The sequence below is a fragment of the Urtica dioica genome, chromosome 5, assembly GCF_054948205.1.
Source record: "Urtica dioica subsp. dioica isolate 48M chromosome 5, U.dioica_male_clone48M_v1_H2, whole genome shotgun sequence".
In the NCBI taxonomy this organism is placed as follows: Eukaryota; Viridiplantae; Streptophyta; class Magnoliopsida; order Rosales; family Urticaceae; genus Urtica; species Urtica dioica.
In genome coordinates, this window is record NC_142760.1 from 35574338 (window position 1) to 35592686 (window position 18349).

The 18349-nt window shown below is 39.6% G+C and overlaps 3 protein-coding genes across 6 annotated transcripts; all 3 read left to right on the forward strand.

The window, feature by feature from the left end:
* Positions 1–1358: 1358 nt before the first annotated feature.
* On the forward strand, positions 1359–5364 carry LOC149398127 (G-type lectin S-receptor-like serine/threonine-protein kinase CES101). Its single transcript, XM_089614462.1, has 7 exons — positions 1359–2559; positions 3513–3629; positions 3732–3961; positions 4210–4420; positions 4504–4741; positions 4822–4972; positions 5059–5364. The coding sequence occupies exons 1-7, from the start codon at positions 1359–1361 to the stop codon at positions 5362–5364; spliced, it is 2454 nt and encodes an 817-aa protein (XP_089470588.1).
* Positions 5365–7566: 2202 nt separating this feature from the next.
* Positions 7567–10733, forward strand: LOC149398128 (MAP kinase kinase kinase, putative (DUF1644)). 4 transcript variants are annotated; one of them, XR_016297064.1, is made up of 3 exons: positions 7567–7798; positions 9152–10333; positions 10409–10733. XR_016297064.1 is itself a non-coding variant. In XM_089615128.1 (2 exons), exon 2 carries the CDS (start codon positions 9201–9203, stop codon positions 10266–10268), a length of 1068 nt encoding a protein of 355 aa, XP_089471254.1. In that variant the 5' UTR covers positions 7567–7798; positions 9156–9200; the 3' UTR covers positions 10269–10733. The 4 variants fall into 4 exon arrangements, 2 of the variants coding, with proteins under 2 accessions (XP_089471254.1, XP_089471253.1); XR_016297065.1 differs by having other exon boundaries at positions 10458–10733; XM_089615128.1 differs by having other exon boundaries at positions 9156–10733.
* A 1886-nt stretch (positions 10734–12619) lies between these two features.
* On the forward strand, positions 12620–15651 carry LOC149398129 (putative disease resistance protein At5g63020). The gene has a single exon (XM_089615515.1). The coding sequence runs from the start codon at positions 12712–12714 to the stop codon at positions 15502–15504; it is 2793 nt and encodes a 930-aa protein (XP_089471641.1). The 5' UTR covers positions 12620–12711; the 3' UTR covers positions 15505–15651.
* The last annotated feature ends 2698 nt before the right edge of the window (positions 15652–18349 follow it).

Consider the following 18349-nt stretch of genomic DNA (forward strand, 5'->3'; position numbering starts at 1 on the left):
TTTATTTATTGGGAAAATAACACATTTATACCCTGTGTTTTAGTGAAATGTCGAGTTTAACCCTCGGTTTTCAAAAATGCCGAGTTCATACCCTCTGTTTAACTAAAATGACGAAATTATACCCTGAAATGAATAACAGCGTCACAAATCTCCCTTTCATTGATATTATCTCTTATATAAGAAAAACCAAATCAAATCTAAATCAGTGCCCTAACTTACAAATTCTCAATTTCGAAATAAAAATAGCCTTAAATTGAAATTAAATAATAAAACTCATACCTCCTAAGAAATGACTTCATTCCGTGTTCGAATTGAAACTCTAAATCCTGGATTCTCTGTTCGAATGTGCGATTTTGATGACTATCAACTATCGATGTTTACCCATTTGCCTCTTTCTGTGTTCTTCACGATTAAGAGACTGTTGTTTATTTTTTAGTTTTTAAATAAATTACATATATGGCGCGAATGAATAAAGATAATTGGTGTTTATATATAAATATTATAGCCAACGTCAATGAAAAGTCAATAAAAAGAATATTCGTGACACTGTTGTCTATTTCAGGGTATAATTTCGTCATTTTAATTAAACAGAGGGTATAATTTCGTTATTTTAGTTAAACAGAGGGTATGAACTCGACATTTTTGAAAACCGAAGGTTAAACTCGACATTTCACTAAAACACAGGGTATAAATGTGTTATTTTCCCTTATTTATTTTTATAACACATCAAATATTATTATTTATTATTATTATTATTACCATTATTATGAAATAGCAAGACTCTGTAGAAAAACAAACTATAAATTCTTTGTTCATCGTAGACATATAATATTCGCTTTATGATCTCAAAACCCCAACCTTTTTTATTAATATATTTTATTGCATGTGACGATTCCTATTTCATATCTCTTCTCCAACAAGATATTCTAGATCTATTGATCAGCGCTAAGCACGATTATACTATAAGGTAAATCAATATTGAATGTAAAAATAGTTTAATACAATTAATATGGTTTTCGAGTAGTAAAAAATAGTTTGGGGAAAATGTTTTTCCAGATGAAAATAAAAAATTAGAATATAAAATAACAAATAAAAAAAATTAAGAAAACATATCAATCAACGCCATGAATGTCACGTATTAACGTATAAAAATAAGCGACGACCAAGACAAGCTACATACTTTTACCAAGTCATCTATTGAGATCGATGTCAACACTTATGATTAAAGTTTAATACAATGGAGGTTTTTTTTTTTTTAAACAATATAATGGAGTTAAATAATTAAGATATTTACATTAGTTTTTTGCTATGACTCTGAATTGAAAAGCAGGAGTTGCAACTCTGTGTGACATATCAGAATGAGGCTTGAATCTGCAATTGCTAGCTCTCTGGCTTTGCTTTTGCTGTTTGTTCATCATCGGCTTTTAAACGCGGCGGACACAATGATTCCCGGTGAAATCCTAAAAGACTGGCAAGTTTTGGAGTTTCCAAACAAGATCTTCCAGTTGGGTTTTTTCTATCCCGTCCAGTCGAGCAACCGGTATTTAGCGATCCGATGCATGGACAGTTTCGATAACAAGATGGTTTGGATTGCGAACCGAGAAAATCCACTGAACGACACATCGGGATATCTGAATTTCACCCGGGACGGGTTTTTGGTGATCTACAACGAAAGAGGAGCTTCATTCACCATCAACTCGGGAAATCCCGTGACGGGAAGTACAAGCGCAGCGCTTCTCAACTCGGGAAATCTCGTCGTAAGATCCGGACTTGGTGTGATGTGGCAGAGTTTCGACCGTCCGACGGACACGATTCTCCCTGGCATGAAGATCGGCTTGTTCGACTTGAAGAGTCAGAGTCAGCCTCGGAAAAGATTCCTCACGTCATGGCTCGGCCCGGGATCTCCATCATTCGGAGCGTTCACACTCGGGGTTGACCAAAACGACACGAGGCAGCTCGAAATCTGGAGGAGAGGGATTTCTCATTGGCGAAACGGGGATTGGAACGAGACGGAAGACGGGTATTTCCCATTCTTGGAAGAGAACATCAAGATAAAGTACGAATCGAACGAGAACGAGAGCTATTTTTCGTACAGTGTGACTAATTATACTGTTTCGTGGATCGAGATCGATTCTTCCGGAAAAATCCGGTACTTACTCGGAGACAAAAACTCTTCGTTTATCGGCATAGTGGTGGCGTGTGATACGGTGAAGGAATACAGGAACGTTGGCTGCGTAGAGAAGAAGTCGTCAAAGTGTAGCAAAGGCGACGAGTTTGTGTTCGTGCTCGGAGCGATAAACAGCTGGGAAGGCTCGGCTAACAAAAGTCTCGGCCTCAGCGACTGCGAAGAGTTGTGCCGAGGAAACTGCTCTTGTATAGCTTATGCTTCGTTCTCGCTCGATGGATTGGGCTGCAAATTTTCTAGCGAACCGATGATTGATGATAGTCCTGCGGAGATGAAGGAGTCGTTCTACATCCGTAACGTCACGGCACAGAACGGAACCCAAACCGCAACCAAAGATAACACAGCTACAACAAGCTCTCCAAAAGGCCAGAAAGGTAATTTCATAGTTTTTCGTTTCCGTGCTTCTCTGTTATTAGTTCTTTCATCATTGAAATTCAGAAGCGAATTCTAGCGCGATGGCCAATAAGTTTTGCAGCTCCATAGTACCAAAAAAAAATTACTTCTTTTCCAATTTAGTACCTCTAGTGCAATGGCAGTCTTAAGAGTGCTTTAATTAATAATCTAGACAAAGAAAAACTGCAAAAAAAATAAAAAATAAAAAAATAAAATGACATAGTTTTAGTTTAGATGACAGATCTACTTGCCTAAGGTCTAACCTAGTTGTATGTAATTTATTACTATTCCATCGAAATATCTTCGAAGACTTCTTTCCCAATCCCTCCAGACAATGTTCTCACAACAAACACGAGTATACACTCTCTAGTAATCAGCCGAAGCTCACCTCCCATTGAACAACACAGAGGCAATTCCCTTAAGGCTCACAATCAGGTGTGTCAATATATAACAAAGATGCTTGAGCTGAATAAAGGCAATATCTCTGTCTTGATTACACCAAGACAAATCGGGGTAATATATCACAATATGGTGTGTCAATGTATCCTCTGACTATATAATTTCTTTGTCTCAAGCTCTTAAAACACCGATCGAATCGTGCCAGCAATTAGTCTTCAGTTTTGAACATATAGGAGTGACCATAATCTGGAATACCCAAAATTTTGGAAGAGGAAACAGTTGCTGAATATAGACAGCTGAACACCCATTCAACATTGAGAAGGAATACCTTAAAAAACATAATCAAACCTGCAATAACCCCAATAAAATATTGTGCCAATTTGCTACCCAATACAAAATCATCAACATGTGATACTTGAGCAAGAAGAAACTAGTTTCATTGCAACGCAATATGGAGCTCAAATGATGCCTAATATGAATAAAAAAAAATTTGTTACTCAAGCAACATTTAATCCATCATTTTGTTTTCATCTAGGAACTCCAACAAATAAGCTTTTATGGGTAAAAATCGTCGGTCCGTTGGCAGCCTTGTGTTTTCTTGCTCTGGTCACCTCGGTGTGGTACTTGATGCGAAAAAGACGCTTATTGAAAGGTTTGTGTGCATTAATTTATTTCTTTCTCCATAAACCTCATCAATAAGTTAGTGGAATGATAAAATATTAAAGATGGTGTGTTTAAAAAATATATGAAACAGGGGAAATAGGGAGCAGAAGAACTCAAGTAGGTTGGGAGACAGAGCAATTCATGAATGAGTTAGGAAGTAGCATCGCAGCCATTGATGAAAGGACAGCACATAATTCAATGATAAATGGCTCGAAAGATCACGAATTACCGTTGTTCAGCTTTTCAACTATAGAAACCGCCACAGAACACTTCTCTGACGCTAATAAACTTGGACAAGGCGGTTTCGGGCCTGTGTTCAAGGTTGGCCTATTTATTACACACCAACATTTGAATCATTTTGATACATTTACTTGATATTTAATATATTTTTAAACATGTTCTCTCAAGATAATGGATCCTATTACTTTATTAACGGTATTCGGTTGAGCTTTGCAGGCTCAGATACCATCTCAAAACTATATAACCAATTAGCGGAGTCATACTTGATGAGCTTATATACTTGATTAAATATATTTAATTCTTTCTGATGTGTAAGATTATTCTGATAGGGAACATTGGATGATGGAAAAGAAATCGCAGTAAAAAGACTCTCCGAGAGATCTGGACAAGGAGCACATGAATTCAAAACTGAAGTTATGTTAATCTCGAAAGTGCAACACAGAAATCTTGTGAGGCTGTACGGTTGTTGTATTAAAGGAGAAGAGAAGTTGTTGATATATGAGTATCTTCATAACAAAAGCTTAGACACTTGTCTTTTTGGTTTGTTCTTTTTTTAATATAACTCTGTTCTTCATTTATTAGCTGTACAAAGCTGCTTGAAAATGAGAAATTTTACACTGCAGATGAGACCAAACGATTGTCGCTTGACTGGAAATTGCGGATGAATATTATCGAAGGAATCGCTCAAGGACTTCTATACCTTCACAAGTACTCCAGATTAAAGATTATCCATAGAGACTTAAAAACCAGTAACATCTTGTTAGACAACAACATGAACCCCAAGATTTCTGATTTTGGGACGGCAAAAATCTTCCATGAAAACGAGTCTCGTGCAAACACGGGCCGAATAATTGGAACATAGTAAGTATCAACTACTTCTCTTTCTACCATGATTTTTGTTTTTAAACTAATTCGAGTCAGACCAATGCTGAAAAAAACAGCGGGTATATGTCTCCGGAGTATGCCATGGACGGCCTCTATTCTGTGAAATCCGACGTTTTCAGCTTCGGTGTCATGGTGCTCGAGATCATATGCGGTAAGAAAAACACGGCTTTTTATCAGACAGATCAGTCGCCAAACCTAGTAAGACATGTAAGCAATATCCTAATAAACTTTTAATATTTTTATCCTCTGTTTGCTCTCTTGGGATTATTTTTTACATATAATTTTATTTGCAGGCATGGAATCTATGGAAAGAAGAAAATGTTTTGGAGCTCATGGATCCGATATTGGAAAAAACATGCCCAATAGATGAGCTTAAAAGAGTCGTCCGAATCGGCTTGCTTTGCGTCCAAGAAAACGCGGCTGACAGGCCAACAATGTCTGACGTGGTTTCGATGATTGGAAGCGACATAAGCAACGTTCGTGAACCGAAACAATCATCTTTCTCTCCTCTCTCGACACACAATTCTAGTGATCAACAAAATGATACGGGCTCGTCCTCCATAAATGGTGTCACAATTACAAGCGCGTACGCGCGATAGTGCACGAGTTTGTTTTCGGAAAGGCCTGTTTTCTGGTTTCAGTGTTCACTTCAAAATATTTTTTGATGTTTCTTCATATAGCTTTGTGTATTATACAAAATAAAAGCAACATCACAAACTAGATTTGGCCATTTGAGATTAATTAGCCATTATTTGTATCAGAATACTGACATGCTCTTCTTTCTTCAATTAATCCTCTTGTTAAGCCACTTATTCAAATGTTGGTTGTCGACGATTGGCCAATGGTTCAATTTTATGACGAAAAAACCAATATAAATTTTAGAGTTGTCCCAACGAGAAAATAAATGTTTTGTTTAAACACGGAAGAAGAAAATTGTTGCCAATCACAATTTTATATAGGGAACTTGAGTATACTAGTCAATCAAAAATATAAATTTGTCAAAATAGCTAATATTTAGTAGTTTATATTGTGAAATAGCCAATAAAGCACATTAACCAACTTGATCAGACAAAAATACCCTTCATTAAAATGAAATATACCAAATTTTATGAGATCTTTACTACCGATCTTCACCGCCGAGTCAACTTGCCATTCGTCCCGAGCCACTGATTCTCCGACCGGAGACACAGAGCCTCCCTCACTTTCACTGCCACCACCTCGGCCTGCTCTACTCGAAGCAGTGACTCCATAAAACACGCATGCTCGCCGTTTTAAATTTGAGCCATCGATTTTTCGATCGGAAACGCAGAGCCTCTCTCGCCTTTGCCGCCTCCAATTTAACACTAAATTAATAAGAATTATCATTGAATTAACAATAATTAACATTGAAATAACAAGAATTAACAAAAATTAACTATCGGTGGGGGTGAACCCTCGTCGACCGAAGAAGAATATGGAGTGTCCATCCTCTCTCTCCAACATGGACCGGAGGAGTAAAGGCACGCCGATAGAACTAGGTCGGACACCTCCTCCGTCGCGCGGCTCCGAGAAGCACGAGCCATTACCTTGAGCAGCATCCGGAAGGGAAGGCATCGACGGATCCGGGGGAAGCAAGCCACCGTCGCACGCGAAATCAGAGGAAGGAGGCGCCAGAATCAATGGAGGCGTGCTCTCCTCGTCCCGCGAACTGGAAGGATGGCCGGTCCTCAGATACAAAAGATAATTGAAAATTAGTCACTGAAATTAAACAAAAGATACAAAAATACCCCACCACTAATTTAACTAATATTTTACTTAATTTTCTTATTTTTTCTCATTTTTATTCTCCATATTTTTTGTTTTTAATTTTTAATAACAGCCTTTTTGTTAATTTAAAACGATTACTAATAGTTTATAACTTGTTTGTAATAAATAGTCTTTTAAGCTTCAGTGATTTATAGTAGTTTATAACACTTATTTTTATTGAACACATTAAGAAATGAAAATATATATACCAATAAATAATTCAAAATTAACATACATATACATATGTGTTTATAATAGTTTATAATGGTTAAATATTAACACAACACAAAAAGTATAATTAACAACTAGTAGAATTGATGAATCAAATATATAAACGAGTCATAGACACTATGCAATGTATGACATTATTACATGACTAAATAATGGAAACGTAAATCCTTCTTTTTAATGAATTCTCTCTTTCTTGGAGGACACAAAAATAAAACTACATCTCAAATGTTAAGATTAAAATGACTTAGTTAGTTACAAGTTTAAAAAATATATATATATAAAAGAATGATATATTGGCTAATATGTAATTCAACATAATAAAAAAAGAGAAATTTAGTGTTTAGTCTAGTTTTAGTATTTTCAATATTCAATTTTTTTAAGTTGACATATTTGACCCTTATCCTCTTTAGATCAATTAAAATATCACAAATTGTAGACATATGAGTTAAATGAAGAAATAAAAACGACAGAAAAACGAAATGGGAGAGCATTAGATTAAACGACCATCTCTTTCTCTACCAGCCGACGACCAAAACATACTATTCAAACTTTCGCTCAAAACAAAATAAAGGAAATTCAAATAATTAAAAACAAAGCCGCTTTTAGTATACAATCAGCGAAAGTGAATCGTCCACGTCAGACATTAATCGCGTACATGCACCAACGCGCTCTCTTAATTCATCATATTCCATTATCAAATATACTTTTAAATTAAAATACATATTTTATTACATGATAAATATATATTTGTGTGTGTGTATATAATGGCCTCGAATTCGCCAAGCGACAGCTTTCTCTCTCCTAAGCTTGAAATAGCACTTCAAAGGCTGTTTCTTCTTCTTCTTCTCTCTCTCTCTCTCTCTCGAGGAGCGATCAAATTCGCTTCATTTCAAGGGCTTTTTCGGGTGTGGACTTCGCAGAGCCAAGTCAAATCTCGGGGACTCGGAGTCGAGAATCGAGCTAGTTTTGTCGAATTGATTAACGGACTCGCTCTATCTCTCTCGCGCTCGCTAGCTGGTAAATTCTTTCATCTTCGTCCAATATTTTAGTTGGTCCGACTTTTGGCGGATCGTATTCGATTTCGATGGAAAAAAATATGGGCTTTGGTTTTCATTTCTTTTATTGGAGACGATCTGTGGAAGATTTGGAGATGTGTAGGGGGTTATTTTTAGCTCAGTCTGATTTAGGGCTCTCAATTTTTTTGGGGCTATGTTTATGTGGAAGGTTAAGACTTCGTTGTGACTTTGTAGTTGGGAAAGATGAAGAGAAAAAAAGGTGAGAGTTTTATTCCTTTCGTTTGGTCGATTGTTTGAGCTTTTCAAAAGGGGGTTTTGAAGTTTTGATAGAAGGACTGTCACCACTTTTTTTTAGTTCGAACTCGGTGTATGAGTATGACTAGTTATTGCTTGTTGGACTCTTCGTTTTGCTGGTATGAGATTACAACACTAAATTGGGGTTTCAAGATTGAGGGAAAAAGAAAGCTTTTTTATTCACTTTTTTGTTTCTCTGGTCAAGATTAGTAGTTTGCATTGCAGATTATTGTCAAATCTAGAATCAACGAATTTAAAGTCAAGTGCTTTCTAGACAATCCTCATTTCTTAACCTGTTTGCGTACCCCTAGTAACCAGAAACCCAGAAAATGTATTTGACGGGTTAGTTTTCGGTGAATTCAAATGTTTCAAATCAGCAGTCCATAGACTGTGTAGTTAAAGATTCTGTTCTCTGCGTAATTTATGAGCTTTACACTAATTCAAACTCAAACATGGATAGCATTTTGTTTCAGCCAGTGCTTGAGGCAGGACAGCACCCGAATATTCATTAAAAGGTTTATATAAAGCCATGTGGTTTCTAGACAATCCTCTTATCTTAACCCGTTTCTGTATATTTAGTAGCCAGAAATCCAAGAAAATGTATTTGACGGGTTAGATCACAGTGAATTCGAATCTTTCACACAATGATTGATATGAAAAAAAAAGGTTTATTTTAAGCCGTGTGCTGTCTAGACAATCCTCTTATCTTAACCCGTTTCTGTATATTTAGTAACCAGAAATCCAAGAAAATGTATTTGACGAGTTAGATCACAGTGAATTCGAATGTTGCACACAATGATTGAAATGAAAAAAAAAGTTTATATAAAGCCGTGTGCTGTCTAGACAATCCACTTATCTTAACCCGTTTCTGTATACATAGTAACCAGAAAGCCCAGAAAATGTATTTGAGGAGTTAGATCACGGCGAATTCGAATGTTTCACACAAAGATTGATTAAAAAAAAGCAATTCTTAGACAGTGTAGCTATAGATTCTGTTCTGTGTAATTTATGAGCTTTACAGTACTTTAGATTTTAAACATTGATAGCACTTTTGTTTCAGTCAGTGCTTGAGGCGGGACCGCACCCGAAATATTCATAAAAAAAAAAAAATGCCGAAGGAGAGAAGAGACCGCTCGGTGTCCCGCGACCGTTGCCGAGCTTCCCCGTACCCGTGCAGCTCCAATCTGAAAAAATGGTCGGCCGAGTTGGAAGAAAACGCCAAGGAATGGGAAGACGCCAGGTGTCCCGTCTGCATGGAACACCCTCACAACGCCGTCCTCCTCATCTGCTCCTCCCACGACAACGGCTGCCGCCCTTACATGTGCGACACGAGCTACCGACACTCCAACTGCCTCGACCAGTTCCGCAAATCCTTCTCCCCCGAACCCGAACCAGAACCAGAACCCGAACCCGAAGCGGAGCCAGAACGAGAACGAGAACAAGAACCAGAGATTTCCTCTGCTCCGACGGAGAATCCGGTGGAGAATCCGGCGAGGATAATGTGCCCGTTGTGTCGGGGGGAGATAAAGGAGTGGACGGTGGTGGAGGCGGCGAGGCGGTTCATGAACGCGAAGCCGAGGAGCTGCTCGTGCGAGAAGTGCAGCTTCAGCGGGGCCTACGCGGAGCTGAGGAGGCACGCGAGGGACGAGCACCCGGGGGCGCGGCCGTCGGAGGCGGACCCCGCGAGGGAGCGGAGCTGGCGGCGGCTCGAGCGACAGAGGGACCTCGGGGACCTGCTCAGCACGCTCCAGTCGTCCATGGCCGCCGGGGGAGAAGAAAACTCTTCCTCCGTCGCCGCCGCCGGAGACGGTGACGACGAGGCGGCGGCCGGGGATATTCCGATCGACGACGGGCGGTGGCTGACGGTGTTTTTCTTGATCCGGGTTTTCCGGTCGCCGGGGTCGGCTTCGCGGAGCGCTAGCTGGTCGGGGCCGTCGAGGGCAAGAGCTCAGCTCAGCATCAGAAGGTCGAGCCGGCTCTGGGGAGAGAGCTACGAGGAGGAAGAAGAAGAAGAAGAAGAAGAAGATGAAGCGACTGAGACTGGGTCGTCGTCCAGAGGAAGAGAAGATGATAACAACGAGACTTCCTCCGACGAAGGACCGGGGGACGGGCGGCGGAGGAGCGAGCGGATCAGGCGGAGAACCTCTGCTTCGGCGCCGGACGAAAATCAGCCGTGACACGTGTCGTTCCCGACTGTTTTTTCTGCCGAGTTGGTCTCGTGTTCCGTTGTAGATTCGTTCCCGTATGTTTTTTTTTTTATTAGCTTCCTTGTTTGTTCTTGATGGTGTATTTGATCTGATTAGCAATAATGAAACAGGTGAAACTATATGTGCTCCGTTCTTTTTGTGTTTTGGTTTCGGTTGCAGCCCGGAGAGAGAGAAAGTAGAGAGGAGAGGAGATTGGATCGAAAAGCGCTTTCGGTTCGTGTCTTCGAATGTTTTCCTGGCTGATTGTGGAGCGACTCTAATATGTATTGTACCGAGAAAAAGAAAAATTGGGAATAGAAATTATAATCGATTGGCAAACTTATGATGATTGATTCATGAATTTACCTGATTATATCAAATCCAATCATTTTTTTTTATTGCCCAACATTGTTCTGTTCATTCAATATAAATGATTTGCCATATTATTTGATTGAAGGCAAGTGTTTGCAGAAAGGGACTGGGTCTGATTCTGTTTCTTCTCATATTGTCAAGCCTCAATGAAATCCATGCTTTTTTTTTCTTATTTATTTATACTGAAAATCCATGCTATTTAAATTCCCTTAGTTGTTCAAAAAGTTTCTTTTGTACTTGAGTTAGAAGTAACTTGGCACTTTTTCTTAAAATATTATAGTGAAATTGATCGCCTATGACCACCAAAATTAAAGAAATAAAATATTATAGTGAAATTAATATGCGACTAGATCAAAGCAATATTACTCTGTGCAAACTAAATTATGTACAGCTGTAAAAGTAATTTTCAATTGCGCTTCGAAGTTCAATAATAAATATTTAATTGTTCTTCCTGAGCAAAAAATAAATAAATTGATTGTTCCCATATGTGTAATGTGTGTACTCACGACATAGTACATGCTGTGTTGGCTGTTTTTTTTTTTTTTCAACAACCGTTACATTAGACTTTAATAGTATTGTAGCTCAGAAACAGCTTGCACTAATTTAATTTGCAAACAATCCTGTAAGGTCGTGTCTGGAAATACATATCTGTGTCTATATCATAACTTTCTTGAGTTCTTCCATAATGGAGATCCAAAGTTTTTCGGAATCATCACCCGGTTGACTTATATTTGTGCAGTAAGTAACTCTCTTGCTCATCAATATATGATCGTTGACTTTATTTAGACATCAAATCTCTAAATATGATATGACATGTGTAGCAGAATTGTAGAAACAGGAAATTATGCAGTAGATCTACAGCATACAAATATTAAGGTCAGCCACACATATATTGCCTGATTATCAAAATAACAAACCCAATGTCTTTCATTTATCACTACTATTATTACCATATATATTGTTGCACTCTCGTTTAATTTAGATGGATTTTTCTTGGACTGATCATACATAAAAAAATATTAAGAGGTTTAGCAGAAATATATTATTGTTCGGTAAAGAACGATGACGTCTGTTAGTTAGCTAAGTACCAATTACACAATCATATTTTTTTGAGCTTGAAGTAGAAAATTACACAATCATATATTTTTCAAATTAGGAAGTTGATAAATTTAACTTACGTAAAACATAGAGAGAAAATGTAACGTAGAGACCGATGCGATCCGAAGTATTCAAAACATTAAAACTTGAGTCGGAAACTAGTTTAAGACAGAGTTAAGGAAACAATAGGAATATCCCTCAGTGCGACAATTCTTTACTCTTGAAGCTTGAAAATAGAAGGGAAAAAGTCAACCTAAATATTATTAGTACAAAAAAGTTTATCAACGAATGTAAGTTTTTGAAGATCAAGGGACACATATGTGATAAAAGAGTATGAAGAGAAAGATTGGCACCGAGTTAAGCAGAGTCATGATATACCATCCTCTTAAAAAGCTTTGGGGGAACGAATTGAACTTGCTAGAAGTTCATGGTAGTTATTGATCTCAAGCAAGTAGGATATTTTAGATTTGCTATTTATTTTTGGTAAATGTTCTGTTATTATTAATTAATAGTCTAATATATGTATAATACAGTCGGTAGAAAGTGAACAATAGACCTGCAATTTAACTTGCAGTACAAGTCCCATTGGCTCGGGTCAAGGAAGGTTGAATTATTAACCTCACATTTGCAAGTGGTTGAGTTTCATAATTGTGAAGTTTATATTATTAAAAACCACTAAACGAAATTAAAAACCACACAGTTTACACTTCTTCTTTTACAAGTAGTATTTAAAAAAAAAAAAAATTATAAAACTTACTTTGAACTTTTTTAAATTATATTTTTTTGTCCCTCTATGATTTCTATTTCGCAAACAGAGATGGGAAGGTCAAATTTTAAACCTTTTCCAAGCATTTGAATGAAATTCGAGGATATGGGTGACAATTTCACATATAGTAATAATAGGAGATTTTCGCATTATAATAGAAAACTTCAATGGTGCAGGGAAGCCTATATAGTCAGGGCAATGGAGATTATAGTGTCAGTACTTGTCCCTGCTGTGGAATGTGTATCGCCTCACGTAGCCAAGCGTTGGAGAGATCACAGAGATGTGAAAAAGAACATGATCGCTCTGAGACTGGCGTCGGAGAAACTCAATCACCGAAAAGTAGACCTAAAAAAAAGACTCGAAACCGAGGTCATCCACGGAGAAACTGAGGAGGTAGAGGAAGTCAAATTCTGGCTGGAACGCGCAGAAAATATTATTTGCGAAGTAGAACGGATCGGAAACCAAGTGGCGCGTGCCAGATTCTCATCACGCGCGAGGCTTGGGAGAAGAGTTGAGGAAATGATACCTGGAGTTGACGAACTGTACAAAGAAGGCGTTGAGCTTCGAGAAGGCAGTCTAGTCAGGAAGATTGAGCGGCGTGGGAGAGAGAAGCCGACAGCAGCGATGATTGGAGGCCAAAGTACGAGCGAGAAGACAAAAGGCGAGATCTTGGGTTCCTTGGTGGATGAGAAAGTTACGAGGATCGGAGTCCATGGCATGGGTGGGCTTGGTAAGACAACCGTGCTCGAACATGTCTATAACGGCCTATTGAAACCCGGGGACAAGATTGGAAGCAAGTTCGACAAGGTGATCTGGATCACAGCGTCAAAAGCGACTGGTGTTAGAGGTTTACAGGATAAAATCGGGCGCGAATTTGAGTTGGGCACGGACATTCTTAAAGACAAGGACGATGAAGAAACTAGGGCCACGATCTTGTTAAGGGAGTTCAACATGCTGAAGAACAAGAGGTTCGTGCTCATCATCGACGATCTATGGGAAGATTACCCTCTCGAAAAGATCGGCGTCCCCGACCCGACCCGTGAAAATGGATGCAAGTTTGTATTGACGACTCGGTCTCGTGACGTTTGTAGCAAGATGAAGTGCGATGAGATAATAGAAATGAGACTTTTATCGGAAGAAGAGGCAGTGGAGTTGTTCTTGGATAACGTTGGGAAAAGCGTGGCTTCAGACCCGAAACTCGGTGAAATTGTAAGGCGGGTCGCTATAGAATGTGCAGGTCTTCCTTTAGCCATCGTCACCGTGGCTGGAAGCTTGAGAGACAAGACGGACCTGATAGAGTGGGAGGTTGCGCTAACAGAGCTCAAGGACGCCACGTCTTCTATGTTGAGTGGAATTACAACGATTTTGAGGTTCAGTTATGATCGGTTGAGAGATGAGAAACAGAAAGAGTGTCTTCTGCACTGTGCGCTGTACTCTGAAGACCATCTGATCCCTAGAGATTTGTTGATGGACCAGTTGATAGTCCTAGGAAGTGTCGAGAAAGGGAGGGAAAGGAAACAAAAGATGTATAAATGTCACGTTATGTTGAACGAGCTCGTGCGTGATTGCTTGTTGATCGAAGCGGTCAACGACATCCACGAGAAATGCGTGAAGCTCCACGACTCGGTGAGAGACATGGCGATACAAATCATGCGCGAGAGTCCTTCCCGGTTCTTGGTGGAGGACGTAGTATGGGAAGAAAAATGGGACGAGAAGCTTGAGAAGGTTTCATTGACGGGAAAAAACGAAATTGTCCCTGTCGGCGAGCCCCCGCAGTGTCCAAGACTATCAACGTTGTGTCTCAATGTGAATGGACTGAAAACTGTTTCGGAAGATTTCTTAACACGAATGACGGGACTGTGTGTTCTCGATATAGCTGACACGAGTATCCGAAGCCTGCCCGGTTCCGTCGCTTGTTTGGAAAATCTTGCCGTGTTGTGGCTTAGAAATTGCGCAAACTTGACGCACGTTCCAGATCTGTCGAAATTGAGGAACTTGATTAGGCTAGACTTGCACAGTGCAGACATGAGGGACTTTCCTCAAGGTTTGGAAAAGTTGGATAAATTGGTGTACCTCGACTTAGGTGGAATCGAGCCTCGGGTTTACCCCAAAGGCCTTCTCTCTAAGCTCTCTGAACTCCGCTACCTATCGATTGCGTTGCCGGAAAGTGCAGAGCTAGAGAACGCAGAAGAGTTGGCGACTCTAACAAAGCTTGAGACTCTCAAAGTGGCGTTTAGGAAATTTAACTTGTTCCACGCGTATTTTAAGTCGGCGAGGCATGTCTGTGATTTCAGGTTTAAAGTGGGACACTACCCGAAAGTAGACGAAGTCCCGAACTCCGTGTCGCTGTTCTGCACCTTCGTGTCGGTGGATGATGACGGCCTTCGTGATCTCCCGATTCTAATTCCCAATAATGTTGAGCACCTCAGTGTGACTTGCTGCTACATTGCAGCAAGTATATGCCGTCTCGTGTTCGTCGAAAACATGACAAACTTGCAGAGGCTCAAAATTTCAGGGTGTGAGATCGAGTACATGTTTTATTATTCTCCGGTTGTGTTTCCTCTGCTTCAAAATATCAAGGATTTGAAACTTGAAAATTTGCGAAACCTACGCGCACTAGTAGGTCGGGAGAGAGATGGAACGGATTCTCTTCCGCTGCCACTCGGGGCATTTTCTGCTCTCAAGAAATTGTCTCTCGTAGAATGTAAAATATTGAAGTCATTGTTTGTTCTTGACAGAGCAGCCTCGTTGCCGGATCTGGAAGAGATCCTTATCAAGGACTGCGAGCAGTTGGAGGAATTAATAGCATACGAAAACAAGGATACAATAATAATGGAACTTCCCGGTTTGAAAAGTTTTGTCTTGTCCGGTTTGTGCAAATTGAAGAGCGTTCAGTTCGTTGCAGATTCCTTGTCGCACGCTGTGATAAGTAAATGTCCAGAGTTGAAAGAGGTCTCCTCTTCTCTTCGACCTTTCATCGTTATCAACTAGGATATTGGAAAGTCATTGACAGGAGAGCATACGTTATTTGCATCATTGATCATTGGACTCATTGTGTTTGCCTTAATATTTTCATTCTGAATTGTAAGTTAACTGTTTCATATTGTGTACCCTTGAATGTATTGAAAGATATTTTTTTTATTTATTATTTTTGGATTGCCACCAACATCGTGCTGTTCAATCAATATAAAAAGAAAATGGTATGCCATGTTATTTGTTTCAAGGCAGGTAGTTGCAGAAGGGGTTGGGGCAGTTTCTGTTTCTTGTCAAATTCCCTAGTCTTTATGAAATCCATGCTGTTTAAATTCCCTTAAAAAAATATTTTGTTACAAATAATCACAGCGAAAACTCGCTGCAACCTAGACACATTAATTTATAAAGAACATTTGAAGATTCATTCATCAATTGGATAGAGGAATTTATGAAATCGAAACAGATAATATGGAAAAGGAAGAACAGATGGCAATGAGCTTAATGTTAACAAATACTGAGATATTTTTCCAAAAATAGCTTATTTGAAAAATGGTGATCGTCTTATTATCCAAAGTTTTTGGTATTTCATAAAGTCTATTTTTAATTTATTTGCAGATGTTATTTTAAATGAAATGATAAAAATCTAAGAAAAAGTTAAATAAAATTATAAAACTAAAATTGTAAAATAAGTTCTTTTCGGAATAAAATGAGTTATTATCATAAAAAGACGGAAAAGTAAGGTAGTACCTTTTAAGATGAGACACCTAATTAAAGAGAGAGGATCACAAAGACATGACGAATTGGGCCAAAATAAAGCAAAAAATAAATAAATAAAAATTGATCATTTATTGACAAACTTGTCAATAAATAATTGTGTTTTTGACAAAAATTCAATAATTGTTTTTGTATTCCAAAACTATGACAAAGTTTGTAAATAAGTACATATTTTATTGACATATTTGTTGATAAACACAATTATTTATTAACAAATTTGTCAATAAATGATCATAATTTTAAAATAAAAATTAATTATGGAAGTCAAAACACTAGTACAATTAATAGCATCAGGTGCGACAAAAGTCGCACCTGAAAGCACCAATGTCGCACCTGAAAGTATCATCAGGTGCGACTTTAGATGCGACAGACAAAGTCGCATTTGAAAGTGCGCACCTGATGATTTTAGGTGCGACTTGTCGCACCTGAAAGTCATCACTATCAGGTGCGACATTTTAGGTGCGACTAGTCGCACCAAACGTCGCACCTAAATATCCTCCAAAATAAGATATTAAAGCGTGAATTATAGTATCAGATGCGACTACCTTCGCGGTAAAAGTATCAGATGCGACCAGTCGCATCTGATAGTAATTCCCTGCCTAATATTTTGGCGGGTGTTAGTACAATCAGATGCGACTAGTCGCATCTGATACTCTTCCCGCGAAGGTATCAGATGCGACTAGTCGCATCTGATTGTCTGTAGTTTTTTTTTTAAATGTTTATTCTAATAGAATCAGCCTATTAAATATATAAAAATTATAATTTAAAAATTAATTAAATAATTTTTTTGTTAAATTAAATAAATAATTTGAGTAATATTAATTAGAATAATTATATAAATAATTTAATAGAAATTCTAATATTAAATTCATAAAATTTGATAATTTACGTTCAATAAATTAAAAAAATTACAATCTATTCTTTTTGTTTCCCTTTTTCATTCGAAGTCTGCCAATTTTGGAATGCACGGCCTCCTCTTCCGCCAGATCTTGCTCGTGCGCCTTGGCGGCCTGGTGCGCTGCCGCTCGAACGATGTCGCTAAAATTCTACCGAGTGAGAGAGAGCGAGGCAGGGACACTAATATATATTTATCAACCTAACTAACCTAGTTAACTAAGTAATATATGATTATAAAAAAAAAACTAATATATTCACTAACCTGCTAGGACGGCCGGCCAGGGACTCGGGGATAGCGGCTCGGAGGCTGGGACTCGGGGACAACGGCTCGGTGGCTGGGGCTGAGCGCACGGCGAGGTCCGGAGGCACGAGACGACGGCTGTGAGTTTAAACCGAGTGAGAGAGAGCGAGGCAGAGAGGGAGCGAGTCAGAGAGGGAGTGAGAGAGAGAAATACCGAGTGAGAGAGAGAGACAGTGGTGACTCGGAGGCAGCGGGGCCAGGGCTGAGCGCACGGCGAGGTCCGGAGGCACGAGACGACGGCTGTGAGTTTAAAATGAGTGAGAGAGAGCGAGGCAGAGAGGGAGCGAGGCAGAGAGGGAGTGAGAGAGAGAAATACCGAGTGAGAGAGAGAGGCAGTGGTGACTCGGAGGCAGCGGGGCCGGGGCTGAGAGCACGGCGAGGTCCGGAGGCACGATCGAGACGACGGCTGTGAGTTTAAACCGAGTGAGAGAGAGCGAGGCAGAGAGGGAGCGAGACAAAGAGGGAGTGAGAGAGAGAAATACCGAGTGAGAGAGAGGCAGTGGTGACTGGCGAGGTCCGGTGGCCGGATGAGGCAGAGGTCCGGTGGCCGGGTACGGGTACGTGGCGTGGTGGTCGGCGAAGGAAGAGGCCGAATGTGTACGAGGCTGTGAGGCGGGTACGGGTACGTGGCGTGGTGGTCGGCGAAGGAAGAGGCCGAGAAGAGAGGGACGGAGGAGAGCTGCGTGGACGGAGGAGAGGGTGGTCGGAGAAGGGAAGTTAGCAGAGAGGGAGAGTGAAAAAATGGTGTTTGAGCGGCTGGAGAAGAAAGCATCGCGACTTGGGTTTTTAAACAAACCCTAATCATCAGGTGCGACGTAATCGCACCTGATAACTCTTCAGGTGCGACTAGTCGCACCTGATAATTCTTCAGGTGCGACTAGTCGCACCGGA

Coding starts and splice junctions, on each gene's coding strand:
- LOC149398129 (XM_089615515.1), top strand. CDS start 12,712: ATGGAGATTATAGTGTCAGTACTTGTCCCTGCTGTGGAATGTGTATCG.
- LOC149398128 (XM_089615128.1), top strand. CDS start 9,201: ATGCCGAAGGAGAGAAGAGACCGCTCGGTGTCCCGCGACCGTTGCCGA.
- LOC149398127 (XM_089614462.1), top strand. CDS start 1,359: ATGAGGCTTGAATCTGCAATTGCTAGCTCTCTGGCTTTGCTTTTGCTG. Junction 3,630..3,731: donor AAAAAGACGCTTATTGAAAG/GTTTGTGTGCAT, acceptor TATATGAAACAG/GGGAAATAGGGAGCAGAAGA. Junction 3,962..4,209: donor GTTTCGGGCCTGTGTTCAAG/GTTGGCCTATTT, acceptor TTATTCTGATAG/GGAACATTGGATGATGGAAA.